Here is a 16,147-nt window from a genome sequence, read left to right on the forward strand (position 1 = left end):
TTGCACCACCTTTTTCTAATTTGAGGGTTTCACCGTGGGTCGTGGTTCCCAAAAAAGAACAGGGAAAATTTCGCCTCATACATCATTTGTCTCATCCCCGGGGTATGTCCGTGAATGATGCTATCCTTCATGAAGAAGCTTCTGTGACATATGTTTCGATTGATAGGGTGGTGGCGTTGGTGAGAACAGCGGGGCAGGGTGCCCGTATGGCGAAATCGGATATTGAATCCGCGTTCAGGCTTCTGCCCATCCACCCTGACTGTTTTCATTTGCTTGGCGGTTGCTTCAAGGGCCTTTTCTACTATGACATGTGTTTGCCTATGGGGTGCTCCATTTCGTGCCATTATTTCGAGATGTTCAGCTCTTTTTTGGAATGGGTTGTTCGGGTCGAGTCTGGGTTGTCGTCAGTGATTCACTACCTTGACGACTTCCTTTTTGTGGGTGCGCAAGAGGGTGACAGCTGTCGATTCCTGCTGGCCACATTCTTGGAGGTAATGGCACGCTTTGGAGTCCCTATTTCGGCACAAAAGACGGAGGGTCCTGTGACTTGTCTTTCCTTTTTAGGGATTGAGATTGATTCGGTCGCCATGGTGTTTCGTCTTCCGTCGGACAAATTAAGTAACCTGTCGGGCTTGATTGATGGTTTTTTGGTGGTGAAAAAGGTGACCTTACGTCAACTCCAGTCCCTCCTGGGTTTGCTTTGCTTTGCGTGTCGGGTCATGCCTATGGGTCGGGTTTTTTCGCGGCGCCTATCTTTGGCCACGAGGGGGAGCCGGTCCCCTCGGCATCGCATTCGGCTCACGAAGTCATTAAAGGCTGACTTGAGGGTGTGGAGTTCCTTTCTGGGTTCTTATAATGGACATACTTGTTTTATTACCGAAATGGTTTCGAACTCAGAGTTGGAATTGTGGTCTGATGCGGCTGGCTCTTGTGGTTTTGGGACGATACTGGGTAAGGAGTGGTGCGCGTCTTCCTGGCCGGAAGAGTGGCGGGCGTCGGGCCTTGTTAGGAATCTTACTCTGTTGGAACTGTTCCCTATAGTGGTGGCGGTGGAGATTTGGGGAGGTCGTTTAGCGAACCGGCATGTTTGTTTTTGGTCGGATAATTTAAATACTGTTCAATGTATTAATTGTTTGTCTTCTTCCTCCCTCCCGGTGTTGGCGTTGCTGCGACATTTGGTCCTTCGTTGTTTGGAGCGGAAGATCTACTTCAGGGCCCGGCATGTTCCTGGGGTCGACAATCGGATCACTGATGCTCTTTCTCACTTTAATTGGCAGGTGTTTCGGGAGTTGCATCCGGAGGCGGTATCGGATGGGCTGGAATGCCCTCAGTTCCTGTGGCAAGTAGTGGCCAACAGCTGATGTCACTCGTGAGTGCGTCAGTGTCACCAGCGACGTGGCAGGTGCATGGTAAGGCCTGGGCTGACTGGTTAGCGGTGTGTGGGGTAAGAAATGTCGCTGAAAGGGATGATATACGCTTGGAGGTGACTGTTGAGTGGCTGTTGAGAATGAGGTCTATGGGGGTCTCTGCCCCTGTTGCGCGGCGTCGTTTATCGGGGGTGGCTTTCTACTTCAAATTATGTGGTTGGACGGATGTGACGAAGGTTTTTGTAGTGAGACAGGCTATGAAAGGATGGCAAGGGGAATATGTGGTGAGGGATAATAGACGACCTGTTTCTTTCGCTTTGCAAGATGATTGAATGTTGTGGGACGGTTTGTTCATCTGACTTTGAGGGGGCTATGGTGGCGGCTAGTTTTTGCTTAGCCTTTTTTTTGCGGCCCTGAGGGTGGGTGAGCTGGTTGCTCCATCGAGTGTTAAGGCTGGGGGTTTGTTACAATCGGATGTTGTGCTGGCGAATAATGCTCTCAGAGTACATATAAAGAAGTCAAAAACTGATCAGTTGGGGACTGGGGCGTGGCTGCCGATATTGCCAGTTCCGGGATTAGCTTGCCCAGTTAGGTTGGTTGGGGAGTATATGGCCGTCAGGAAGGGGGGAGTGAATTTTCTTGCGCATGCGGATGGGTCCCCATTTACGAAATTTCAGTTTTCTTCAGTTTTGCGCAACTGCTTGAGGCAGGCGGGGGTTGTTCCTAGTGAGTTTGGTACTCATTCTTTTCGTATAGGGGCAGCTACTGAAGCGGCTAGGGCGGGCCTAGCTGAATCTGAAGTGATGCGTATTGGTAGGTGGCGTTCTGCTTCCTTTGCGTGGTATGTTCGTCCGGATCTATTGGTCTAATTGTTTATGTAAAAAAAAAAAAAAAAAAGGGGTTCGATGTTTACAGTACGTATTGGGGTTATGTTTTTTTTTTTGTCTTTTCGGTGCTGGTCGTCCGGTGGTGTGGTTGTTGGGCCACTCTTATATATTCTGGGCTGCACAGAGAGCAGAGCGGAGGCCTGGAGGTCGGAGCCTGGGATTCAGGGAAGTAGAGGTTTTTTGGAAAGGAATAAGGGGCCTTCGGTGGTCACAGCTGTTACCTGAGGTGGTTGATTTAGGTCTCCGGTCAGCTGGTCCGGTAATACTGGTGATTCATGCGGGCGGAAACGATTTATGTGCCCTTCGACTTACGGAATTAATGGCGCTCATGCGCTCTGATCTGGAGAGGTTCCCGGCCTTCTTTAGGGAATTGGTCATCGTGTGGTCGGAGGTGGTTCCCCGAGTGGTCTGGCATGGGGCTCGGGATGGTGAGGCACTTGAGAGGTGCCGGAAAACGTTGAATGCACGCATTTCACGCTTTGTGCGATCTCGAGGTGGTGTAACGGTTCGTCACCGTCAATTGGAGGGAGACAACAGTTGATGAGACCGGATGGAGTGCACTTGACGGAAATCGGTCTCGATATATTTTTGTCTGGCATTCAAGAGAGAGTTTTAAAGTTGAACGATGTCTGTGTCCTTTGTTGTAGGATAAGTTAATAATGGGGTGGGCCTGAAGGTATGTTTTATCCTAACCCCTTACTTCCCTGAATACCAACAGTCTGACCACTCTCTGTCTGGTACTTGATCTTGGCTTGTGTTTTCACTACTCTCTGTCTCTCGATTTTGTACTGTTTTGTCCGCCTGGTTCTGACCCATTTTCATACGACTATCCCTTTGAGTTGTTTTTGCCTCTTGGTGTTTGTCTGTTTCTGCACCTTAATAGCATAGGAACTGCCAACCAGTTGCGATCTTGCTATCTAGGGTTTAAACTGCAAGTAGGTAGGGAAAGGGGGCTGGGTTCCAGGTCAGAGCTCAATGTCCCTGTCAGTCCCTATCTCTAAGCATTACACATGTATCAGAAAAATAAAATGGAACTGGCCACACCTGACATCCAAAGGAGCAGCTCACCCTGGCACAGACATAGGCAGTACAGAACATGTAGTACTGCAGAGGAGCTACTAGACAACCAATAAAGGTGTTTTACCAGACAAATGTTGATTAATTAGTTCTGAGTATGTGTTTATTTAAGTTTCAACATACAGTGACACAGGAAAGACAATTGTAATATGAATATATTTTATCATCAGGCTATTGAATATTGAGGGATTACTGTATAATAATAAGAGGGCTAACTTTTGATAAAAGTGGCCATGAGATATAGGCCCCACGTCTCCAATCCCCTGACCAGCCAGATTTACCAGCATCTGTTTCAGGACATGAAGCAGTGGAATGACATTGTTCATCCCGTAGTCCTGGCGACTGACAAATAACGTGGCCTCCTCAAAGGGCCTGAGCAAATGGCAGCTGTCACGCATGAGCTGCCACTGACTGACATCGAAGTTACAGAGGGGAGTACTTCTGTCCGCTTGCATCATCAAGAAATCGTTTATGGCCTTTCTCTGTTTGTATAGTCGGTCCAACATATGGAGGGTGGAATTCCAATGGGTAGAAACGTTGCATATCAGCCTATGTTGGGGGAGGCTGTTCTGCCGCTGCAGCTCAAGAAGGGTGTTCTTTGCGGTGTACAAGTGGCTGAAGTGCATGCAAAGTTTCCTGGCCATTTTTAGGATGTATTGCAGATGGGTAGAAGACTTCAGTAACCGCTTCACAACAAGATTGAAAACGTGTGCTATGCAGGGAGTATGGCATAGCCCTCCTTGATGCAGCACCGACTCCATGTTCTTCCGGTTGTCGGTCACCATGGTTCTAATTTTGAGTTGTCGTGAAGAAAGCCAGGATTCGATTTCTTGATGGAGGACACGGAGCAGTTCCTCCCCTGTGTGACGCCGTTCGCCCAGGCAAACAAGGTTCAGAACAGTGTGACACCGCCGTGCCCTGCACATGTGGTATGCTGGAGGGCACTGTGAATTGTCCCTGCAGTGGAGACTGAGGACACAGTGGAGGATGAGGAGGCAGAAGCGGACATTGTCGCAGGACCAACGGTGTGAGAACGTGGAGGCGGAAGCACCATCACCTGGCCAAGTTGCTGGTTGACTGTGCAGGAACCACATTCACCCAGTGGGCTGTAAAGGACATGTATTGTCTCTGACCGTAGCTTCAGTACACACTTTGGAAGTCACTGACAGGCTCAACGACTGGCCCACCTTCTGTTTTACATACGTGTGCAGGGCTGGTACTGCCTTTTTGGCAAAGAAATGACAGCTTGCGACTCTTCACAAGCCATCAGTTCTCTGAAAGGTGCAGAGTCCACCGTTTGGAAAGGGAGGGACTGCAGCACCAGCAACTTGGCCAGGGGCACATTCAGCTTCTGCACCATTGGATGAGGGCACGTATACAGTTGTCTCTTGGCAATCGCTTTGTTGATTGATTGCTGCCGGAATGACTGATGAGTAGGAGGAGCAGAAGCATCAGGACCAGCAGATGATGGGAAGGACAGACAGCTCCCTTCGGCTGAGGTGGTGGAGCCTTGACTGCTTGAAATCGGGTGCATGCCACTGGGTGATGTGTAACGCCCCAAAGTGCCGTTACCACTTTTGCGCCTTGCTAATATCTCCTATGGTTAAACTAATGTCATCATATGTATTTATTGCAGGACCGTCACACTGTGCATATTTATTTTATTGAAACTGTTGATTTTCTCATGTAATGTGACTGGTTTATCAGCAGTTGGCAGCATAAATGGCAGAGCTACAGGTACCTAGAGTGGAACCTTCCTTTCCTCTCTAAACCCCCCTCTGTGGTGTGGTGGGCGTACTTCCCACTTGCTGAAGGGAGGGAGAAGTTTAGTTTTAGAAGTGAGTTCAGAGTACCCCCTGCTTGGGGAAGGAAGCAGAAGCCCGTCCCTGCTGGACGAGCCCTGTCTGGGCCAGCTTGAGCACCTTCAGCTCAGCTGGACAAGGAGGCAAAAGCAGGAAGCCTCAGAGACCAGGAGTAAAGTGTTCCCTGGACAAAGCTAGAGACAGACTAGACCACAGAAAACGAAGTACAGCATAAAGAAGAAACTGAGTTCCATAGCCTGCCTGTTAGCACAGCAGAGCCAGAGAGCAATAGATGTAATAGAGAGGAGTTTGCGGCAAATACTTTTTTTGTGCCAATAATACATGGCAAATAGGGCTTTAGAAGATATAATGTTTGTTAAGATTGTTCCTATTGCCCAGGCTGTAACCTTCCCTATTGAACCCTATTCTGCTTCAATACTGTGGAATGATTCCTCCCTGTCCTTTCCCTGAACTTCTATACAGCCAAATAAAAGTTTTACAGTCTTTTCTACCACTGTCCCTAGATCCTACTGACGTCTCTCCCTGCACTAAGTACACTAGAAAATGGCTGGATCCAAGATGGCTGAGGCTATTTATAGGGCTGTCTGGCTGCTGATTGCCTGCATGCGTGGCATTGTGGGTGATCCCTCATTCCCAGAGTTCCTTGCTCCATGTCCTAACATGTGCAGCAGTCATTTTAGGAAAAAATGCAATTTGTTACCACGAAGCGTGAGGAAATTTGGATTTGGTGCAAATCAAATTTTTCATGAAATTTGGATCGAATTCCACTTCGTCAACTTCGATTCGCTCATCTCTACTCACAATGTAAGTCAATGGAGATGGACACAAAAGAAAACGGATTCGTCCCCCATTGTCTTACAATGGATATAGAAACGGATCCGCATGGCTAGTTTAGAGATAATACAACCGGATCTGTTCATAATGGATGCAGACAGTTGTATTATCTTGACGGAAGCATTTTTGCTGATCCATGACAGATCCAGCAAAAACGCAGATGCAAAAGTAGCCTAAGCTTTTTAACATTCAAAAAAAAAAATATATGATTCCAGCAAAAAAGTAGACATATGGTGAATATAAATTATTAATTATTGTGTGAGGTATCACTGTAAATAGCAGAGAAATAAAATTTTTGAAAATTACTAATTTTGCCAAAAATTTGGTACATTTTGGATTTTTTTTAAAATAAATAAAGGTAAAATATATTGACCCATATTTACCACTAACTTCAAGTACAATGAGTCACTAAAACAAGCTGATCCAAAGTTTAGGACCACATTCCTTTAAAAGGCCAAATCTGTGCAAAGATGTGGATTCATTTTACTTTTCTGTCAAGTAGTCACACGTGATGGCAAAGGCAAAAAAACTCTCCCTTTTTGAACGTGGTCGGGTTGTTGAACTGCATAAGCAGGGTCTCTCACAGCGCGCCATCGCTGCTGAGGTGGGACGCAGTAAGGTTATGGAACAAAATAAGTCAAGTGGAAGACCCAAAGAAATTTCATCAGCACTGAGCCGGAGGATCCGATTGGCTGTCCGTCAAGACACTGGACGATCCTCGACCCAAATTAAGGCCCTTCATGGTGCTGACTGCAGCCCCATAACCATCAGACGGCATCTGAGACTGAAGGGATTCAAAAACAAAAAACGTCTTCAAAGACCTTGTCTCCTTGAACGCCACAGAACTGCTCGTTTGGACTTTGCAAGAGAGCACCAAACATAGGACATTCAAAAGGTGGAAGAAAGTTTTATTCTCGGATGAGAATTTTTTTTACCTTGATGGTCCTGATGGTTTCCAACATTATTGACATGACAAGTAGATCCCACCTGAGATGTTTTCTACGCACCACATTGGAGGGGGCACCATAATGGTCTGGGGTGCTTTTTCCTTCAGTGGAACAATGGAGCTTCAGGAAGTGCAGGGGCGTCAAACGGCCGCTGGCTATGTCCAGATGTTGCAAAGAGCATTCCTCATGACTGAGGGCCCGCGTTTGTGTGGTAACGACTGGGTTTTTCAACAGGACAACGCTACAGTACACAATGCCCGCAGGACAAGGGACTTCTTTCAGGAGAATAACATCACTCTTTTGGCCCCTCCTGCGTGTTCCCCTGATCTAAATCCAATTGAGAACCTTTGGGGATGGATGGCAAGGGAAGTTTACAAAAATGGACAACAGTTCCAGACAGTAGATGGCCTTCGTGCGGCCGTCTTCACCACTTGGAGAAATGTCCCCACTCACCTCATGGAAACGCTTGCATCAAGCATGCCGAAATGAATTTTGGAAGTGATAAACAAAAACGGCGGAGCTACTCATTACTGAGTTCATGTTTGGAAGTTGGATTTCTGGTTTGGGGGGGGTTTAGTATTTTTTTGGGAGGTGTGGTCCTAAACTTTTGATCAGCTGAAAAACAGTCTGTTTCAGTTTATTCGTTTTTTTCATTAAATTGAATGCTCAAAAAATGTTTTGTCTCACTCCCATTTCTTCTTGTTGCATGTTTAAGCTCTACTTGGAACCTTGTTAAGATCCAGCCATGCTAAATATGATTTTTTTGCCATTTTTCAAGTGGTCTTAAACTTTTGATCAGGAGTGTATTTGCAAAACGAGGGTCAGGTATGGGGGTATATTAGCCCTGCCTGAAAGTGGTTAAATGCTGACATACTATTTGTCATCACTTCCTTTTGGGGTAGGACATTCCACAGTCTGACCACTCTAAATGTAAAGAATCTCCTCTTGTATTGATGTCTGGATTGCCTTTCTTCTGCATGTACTGAACGTCCAATGGTCCTTTGCAAAGTCTTTGAAATTGATAAATCATGCCCCAGTTCTTTGTACCGACCACACTTGTATTTATACATGTAATGAGATACCTTCTAAGGCATCTTTTTTCCAAGTTGTACAAGCCAAATTTGTTTAGCCTCTTAATATAAGGGAGCCTTCCATCCCATTTAATATTCTAGATGCCCGCCTCGGAAGGCTTCTTTTTCTTTAGTGTGAATAATAAGTACCAAAAATATAAAAATGGAAAAACAAATAGCCTGTTTCATTTCAAATTTTCACCCCGCCAAGTAACCATTCTCTTGCCACAGTGGGCCTCCAATGCCAAAATCACAAATCAACGAAAGCACCAAGTAGTAGCCGAAAACCAGACCCAGACCCAGACCCCAGCCTCATCTCCTGCAGGCATCCTCCTTGCCAAATGAAAAAGAAAGCCCACCTGAACGCTTTCTAGTTCTCATATATCATTTATAGTATATGGATGTTGAAGCTGAATTCCATATTCAAGATGTGGCTTTATGAGGGGTTTATAAAGGGGTAATATTACGTTTTTTAAATGCAGGCTTTTATCTCTATTTTTATACACTGCTTTTGCAGCTGCTGCCTGACATTCAGTACTGTTGCTTATCTTTCTTTAAACTAGAATACCCTTCGTATTGTCCCCAGTTTTATTCCATCGAATGTGTATGTAGCCATACGATTACTGTGGCCAAGGTACATTACTTTACATATATCAATGTTAAAGTTTATCTACCATGTTTTTGCCCGTGCTGCCAGCTTATCTACATCTTTCTGTAATATTTGACAATCCATCTGGGTTTTAAGTATCCTACACAGTTTTATGTCATCAGCAAAAACTGACACTTTACTCTTAGGCTACTTTCACACTGGCGTTTTGGCTTCCCGTTTGTGAGATCCGTTTAGGACTCTCACAAGCGGTCCAAAATGGATCAGTTTTGCCCTAATGCATTCTGAATGAAAAAGGATCCGCTCAGAATGCATCAGTTTGCCTTCGTTCCGTCTCCATTCAACTTTGGAGGCGGACACCAAAACGCTGCGGTGTCTGTCTGACGAAACTAAGCCAAACGGATCCGTTCTGACACACAATATAAGTCAATGAGGATGGATCCGTTTTCTATGACACAATCTGGCACAATAGAAAACGGATCTGTCATCCATTGACTTTCAATCGTGTTCAAGACGTCTTCGCTATGTTAAAGATAATACAAAGGATCCGTTCTGAACGCGAGTATGAAAGTAGCCGTAATCCCCGCTACAAGATCATTGATGAAGAGATTAGAGAATTGAGAGAATTGAGCCTAGCACAGGTCCTTGTGGTACTCCACTGCTGACTTTAGCCCATTCCGAGTATGAACCATTTACAATGACTTTGTTTTCTGTCCTATAACCAGTTCTTTATCCACTGTGAATATTATCCCCTAGCCACTGCATGTGTAGCATTAGCACAAGGCTCTTGTGTAGCAGTGTACAAATGCTTTTGTAAAATCCAGATAAGGTATCTCACAAAAGTGAGTACATTCCTCACATTTTATCATATCTTTACATAGACTAGGCCATCTTTATGTGGAGCGAGAATTCTTTTTTTCAGATCCTCAGAGAGTTCTTTGCCATGAGGTGCCATGTTGAACTTCCAGTGACCAGTATGAGAGAGTGTGAGAGCGATAACACGGAATGTAACACCAGCTCCCCATTCACACCTCAGACCTTGTAACACTAACGAATCACATAACACTGGGGAGGGAAAATGGCTTATTGGGCACAATTTGGCCATTTTCACTTAGGGGTGTACTCACTTTTGTTGCCAGAAGTTTAGACATTAATGGCTTTGAGTTATTTTGAGGGCACACCAAATTTATACAAGCTGTACACTGACTACTTTACATTGTATTAAACTGTCATATCTTCAGTGTTGTCCCATGAAAAGATATGATAAAATATTTACAAAAATGTGATGGGTATACTCACTTTTGTGATATACTGTATATCACATATCACAGGGAGTGAGAGAAAAGAACGCAACCGGCACTGCTACATGCACCCATGCAGTCACTGGAGCACATAAAACACTTGGATCCCGAACCTTCACGGTGGTGCTCTGTCGGTGGTATAGTAGTTATGATGATAGCAGAAGAAAAAAGCACCGCGGCACTCCCCACTGGTCACAAAGTTGCTGTTTGCAGTTTTATTTTTCAGATACACATCGTGGACGCAGACATTCACCTGTGTCCTGTCTGCGTCCACGATGTGTATCTGAAAAATAAAACTGCAAACAGCAACTTTGTGACCAGTGGTGAGTGCCGCGGTGCTTTTTTCTTCTGCTATCTGTATATCACATATGCTGCATGACCGACATCCAGATTTGCACTTACCTCCTCACAGAAACCAAGCATGTAGGTTAGGAACAATTGGCTTCACATGAATCCATACCGGTTATCAGTGATTCATTTATTCACCGTTATATACTTTTGCAGCTCATCTCATATAATACCTTGTAATATATTTTATATACTACAGAAATCAGACTTATCTACACAGTACCTGTACCAGACCTTAACAAAAATTATGGCACAATTTCAATCTCTAGCAACACATGTCCTTTGGATGTAGCAGGGTTAACACACAAACCCTAAAATTTCTTAACGCATCGTGTTATCTTGAAACAAAGCCATTGAACAGCCATTGAAGACGTTTGCTTAACGCAATTAGTTTAGAGATAACTAGCAGTAGCAGTCAACTTCAGGAATCCAGTCCGCAGAGTAGAATTCATCCTGCTTGCTCATCCCCAAAGAAGCTGTTTATTCACAGCATGGCTCCCCCACCCTGCTCCTGAAATGAGAGACCAGCCAGCCCTGTTGGCATAAAACAGCTTAGCACTGACAGTGGCTCATCCACCGCACCATCTCCTGGAATCAGAGACATACAGTTCTTCCACCTCTTCTCTCAGTTACTCACCACTGATACAGTAGGTGGAGCAGCTGTCTAAAACTTAGTTTATTGCAGGTGGGAGATGCAGGGATCACAGATTGAACACAGGAGGCGGGAGTTGCATTACCCATTGCCCACCAGTGCTAAATTCATAGGAATAAGAAATGTAGGATATTTTAAAATATGTGCCACTTTCATTAAACATTGGAGATATTTTAGGCAGCATATGAATGAGAATCCACAACTAAATCCTGATCTGTTCTTAGGCTAAGGATTTTTTTTAACATTTAGTTGATTTTATTTTTTGTAGACTTTTATCCATTGTTGATATTTTCATAACAACTGTATCTCTTCAAAGCAGTCAATTACAAACAAAAAGCTTATAAAAGGGTAGACATTTGTTTTATGTGATGTAAATAAACACAGCACGCGGGATTACTTCACAGGAGCCATGTTGGTAACGTAACATAAAGACAGGAGCAACTGCCACAAACGGAAAACAGGAAACGGGAAGTGGTGCACCAACATAACATCCATAACATCTCTCCCCTTTTTTAGTGTTAATAAACGAACATTACAAGTTTTGAAGAGAGATTAACAATAACGCATTTGATACTCTATAGGTTAAGGCTAGTTTCACACTAGCGTTCGGCTGTCCGCTCGTGAGCTCCGTTTGAAGGGGCTCACGAGCGGACCCGAACGCTTCCGTCCAGCCCTGATGCAGTCCGAATGGATGCAGATCCGCTCAGACTGCATCAGTCTGGCGGCATTCAGCCTCCGCTCCGCTCAGCAGGCGGACACGCCTGGCCGTGCGGAGGCGTGCGGATCCGTCCAGACTTGTACAGTGTAAGTCAATGGGGACGGATCCGTTTGAAGATGCCACAATATGGCTCAATCTTCAAGCGGATCCGTCCCCTATTGACTTTCAATGTAAAAGTCTGCACGGATCCGCTCAGGCTAATTTCACACTTAGCTTTTTTTTGCCAATATAATGCAGACGGATCCGTTCTGAACGGAGCCTCCGTCTGCATTATTATGATCGGATCCGTTCAGAACGGATCCGATCGAACGCTAGTGTGAAAGTAGCCTAAGTCTCATAGGTGGTTTTGAACATCTGCCACTACGGGTGACGACTGGTCCTTGTAGATAGAGTCTATTAGCCCTCTCGGTAGTTACTGGGCTCCTATCACCTCCTGCGTGTGGCTGCTGGTAGATGTACTACCTTGCTCAGGACTGCCAGTACCATTGGTCTGTGGCCCCACTTCTGTACATTCCACACAGTCAATGGGCACACGTGTCCCTGTTATACCAAACCTGGTCATGTTTGGGAAGCCAGTGCCAAACCGCATCTCTGTACACAAGTCGTCTTAATGGCTCACACACTTCAGATAAATTTGGCAGAAATTTTGCTAGATATGTAACAAAGCCAATAAATCTGTGTACTGCTTTGGCATCTGCAGGTTTTGGCATGTCCACAATGGCTTTAATCTTGTCCGGGTCAGCTTTTAAGCCTTGTGAAGACAGTATATGCCCATGGAAATGGACTTCTTGCACCTTGAACTGCAATTTCTTCATGCTAAGCCTCAGCATCACCTGTCTGAAATGATCTAGTAGCGCTATTTACTTTTCGTCATGGTCCTGCTCAGCTTCTTCATCAGTGTTACCACAACCAACTATAAGAATGTCATCAGCTGTTGTCTCAATTCCATGAAGCCCACTCAATAGTTCATGTTGTTTATGCTGGTAGACCTCTGGTGCCACAGAAACCCCAAATGGAAGTTTAATCCATCTCTTTCTGCCCCAAGGAGTCCAGAAAGTGGTCATGTAACAGCTTTTTTCATCTAGTTTGCACTGTAAAAAAGCATCTCTTGCATCGATTAGTGTGAAAATACACGCTTTTGGAAGTTTGTGCAGAATGTCCTTGAGCGTAGGCATTAGGTCGTGTGATCGCTTCAGGGCCATATTCAGGAACTTGAGATTGATACAGATTCTGATCTTTTCAGGCTTTCTGATAACAACCATGTTGCTTATCCAATCCGTGGGTTCTGATACTCAGGTTAAATGTCCCTCATCTTCATACTTGTCCAGTTGTGCTTTGACCTGTGGCTTAATAGCTATTGGTACATTCCGTGGGGCACATTGAACTGGTTGAATAGCAGGTTCAAGTTCAAAGCGCACCTCCCCTGGAACAGATACTACCGGGCCCTTAAATACATCACTGTAGGCATGAAGAATTTGCTGTTTTATCAGTGGCCTCGTCAGAGATTTCGCTGGCTGATTATCAACATAGTGCAGCTCAGCAGGAATCGCGAACTGCAGCAGTCCCAGGCGCTCACATGTTGAACCAGATAATAGCGGTTTCTGATCAGCTTCCACAATCCATAACAACATTGTTTGATAAATTTGATGCATCTTTAAACATAACATTTTAGAGAGGTTACTCAGGTTAATCACCCCCTACTGGAGTGATTTTATAAAAAAATAAATGGCAGTTGATAAATCTGGCTTGCACCTAATCAGCATAGCTTACCATACCCAATCTCCCACCTATTTCTCAAAATTCACAAGAGTGGCATAAAATTACAAAAACACAAAAAACAAATACTGCTTTAAGTCAATTCACACTGAAGAGCCGAGATTGGTCAGTTTGCAATAGTTAGTCGATCATTAACAAACGGTTCTTTGTTGTTGGGTAGTTCTCTATTCCTGGAAGTGTTTTTTTTTTAATCATATGCCCTTTTTAACATGATTGCGGTGCTTCACTATTTCCTTTATATAGGGATTTTGGATTGACAATTCCAGAAAAGAAGTTTGCACATCACATGCAGCAATAAAGGAATGATGAATAGCGATATCATCTCAAGATTTTAAAGATCACCCCAGAAAACCTCTATTGGCAAGACATTTTAACTAGTATAACTGTGACTGTTTTTGCAGAATTTTTGAGATGTGTGCCAGAATGTTATCAACCAGAATTATGGCACAAATTGAATAATAAATCCCCCACCCCCATATTCTTAATAGACTGCTCTTGAATGACACAGCTAACATAACGTACACCTTACTTACCTGACCCCAGGGAGTTCCAAAGAAATTAGTAACCACACTGCTAGCATCAACAATGGAACAAAAGATTTCATCTTTCAATGAGAAGGTATGGCCGAAGAGTACAGCATACGTCACATTACTGACAGCATTAATTATGCATTGTTTAGGGTCGATTGCACGTCCTGTAAGATTAATTTAAAAATACATGAAATGGTAAAGAGTAAATGACATACCTGTACTGTAAATTACAGCATAAGATAACAAAAAAAGCAAAGGAAAAAAAAATGGGCAGTTTTAAGCATAGATTGTGTCTTTAATTTTATATTGTTGAACTAATTCCAATATAAGGTCCATCAACATAAACGATGAAGCTTCAAAGAGCACCATTGATTAACCAAGGATCAACTGTATAACGTCTTGTATAAAAACACAGCACTCTGTATACTTTTAAGTGGGTGGTGGTATACCCACCTTACAGTTTATCATGAATATAGTCTAAGGCTTTACTGTTTGATATGTTGCGTAAGTTCTCTGGTGCTCTGTTTTCAGAACAGACTGTCTGGGCTGGATTAACAAACTGCATAATTTGTTGTGTCTGGTTGTGAATAGCATGGTGGTTCTTCCTTAGGCACTGGTGGAGCTGTTGTGCAGAGCCGATTAAAGGGTTTTTCTCGAGACAGAAAATTGTTATTGTTGCTAAGCAGTAGGAGATTAGGAATTAATTCCACATAAGATCTTTTACCAAGACCCAGTGGGTGAAAAATTACAAAGAGGCCAGCTAGCAGCGCAGAACTAGTTGTCCCTACAGAGGGTTATCCAAGACTAAACTTTTTTAACAGACCTCTTGAGAGTGGCTGGACCCATGGTGTGGAACCTGAATCCTATCCCACCTGCTATAGCTGTCTTAAAGTAATGGCTGGACTGAGGAAGGGGGCAGAGCCCTTGAGGGAAGGACCACATGACGGGGGGTTTGGTTTAGGGAGCCCCTGAAAGTATAGGATTGGTGGGTTGGTGGGTGGGGAAAAATTGGATTGGTTAGGGCACACTGGGATAGTGGGATTGGGTAGTTTAAGTAAGGGAGAGGAGTGAATGGGGTTAAATACAGGAGGAAGGGGGAAGACAGTAGCCATTTTGGTGAGAGAGAGAAGCTGACATTACCTCAGTTTGATGAAGCAACTTGAAGCAGCGATCAGAGAGTTGCGGGCACCAGCGGAAGTGCGGAGCTCAACTTTGGTCCAGGATCATGTTCAGATGCTGTTGCGGGGACGGCTAAGGCTCCTGTTCTGCCTCAGCCACTAGCTATTCGGCCGCGATGAGCGAGGCCGCTAAAGCCCTTCATCTCCCCCCCCCGGCTCAGCGCCGCATCCGGAGACCTCCCCAGGACCCTTCACGCCGGGTGCCAACAGGGCCAGCTCACTCCACCAGGCCTCGTCGTGGAAGGAATCCAATTGGTAGGCGGAGCCCTAGGGGTGGCCAGGCCTGGCCATCACCTTCTACAAGCGGAAGCGGCGAGGGATCGGGACCAGGAGCGGTGCGGGTCTCCTTAACTCCAGGCAGCGAGGCTGCCTCCCTGGCGTGGGAGGATCACTTCCAGGTACGGAGCTGCTGCCAGTCCGGAGGTCACAGGTAGCAGGCTCCCGGAGCAGAATAAAGAGGGAAGCTCGACCCCTTGTGAAGCCCCGCCCCCAAGGCAGTTAACCATTGCGTCCCTGGTCTGAGTATGGCCAGAGGACAGAGGGAAAGAAGATGTTGCAACAGTAGTGATCCTGCCACTGAGGAGGGCGACTGTGTCTCCAGTCCAGGCTCTGCCAGGGGCAGAGTGAAGTCAGAAGTTCCGTCCATCGGGTTGCGGTCATGGAGGATTTGGATCACGGTGTCCCTGTATCCAGCAATTCCAGGGGATTGTGTGAGGATCCCGCATCTACTAGATCCATCGGTGCATCCCAGAGGAGAGATAGTCTGGATTCAGGAGTCGCGGCTGGTGGGAACACAGCACCCAGGCAGCCAGGTGAGATTTCTTGGGGACCGTTAGCTCAATTGGTACAGGGTGTAGGTACCTGGGGGGCCCCAGTTGGATTGAAGTAGAGGTTTGGGTCAGCTTTTGGGGGGCTTGGTGGGGTTGGTGGCCAGCTGGGGATTGGGGGGGTCCCCACTGCAGGCGTGGGGTTTGGCGGGAGCGCCGGAAGCATCAAGGTCAGGAGGGGAGCACAGGCAGGGGTTACCGGGCA

General features: G+C 45.5%; 1 protein-coding gene across 2 annotated transcripts in view; it reads right to left on the minus strand.

Moving 5' to 3' along the window:
• LOC122936025 (cytochrome P450 2J5-like) overlaps window positions 1–16,147 on the minus strand; it is a 357,425-nt gene that overhangs the window by 151,624 nt on the left and 189,654 nt on the right. For both annotated transcript variants that reach the window (XM_044292019.1, XM_044292018.1), the window contains one exon: window positions 13,941–14,101. In XM_044292019.1, the coding sequence (XP_044147954.1) occupies window positions 13,941–14,101 (161 nt within the window). The remainder of the gene's footprint in view (window positions 1–13,940; window positions 14,102–16,147) is intronic.

The sequence above is a fragment of the Bufo gargarizans genome, chromosome 4 (genome assembly GCF_014858855.1).
Source record: "Bufo gargarizans isolate SCDJY-AF-19 chromosome 4, ASM1485885v1, whole genome shotgun sequence".
In the NCBI taxonomy this organism is placed as follows: domain Eukaryota; kingdom Metazoa; phylum Chordata; class Amphibia; order Anura; family Bufonidae; genus Bufo; species Bufo gargarizans.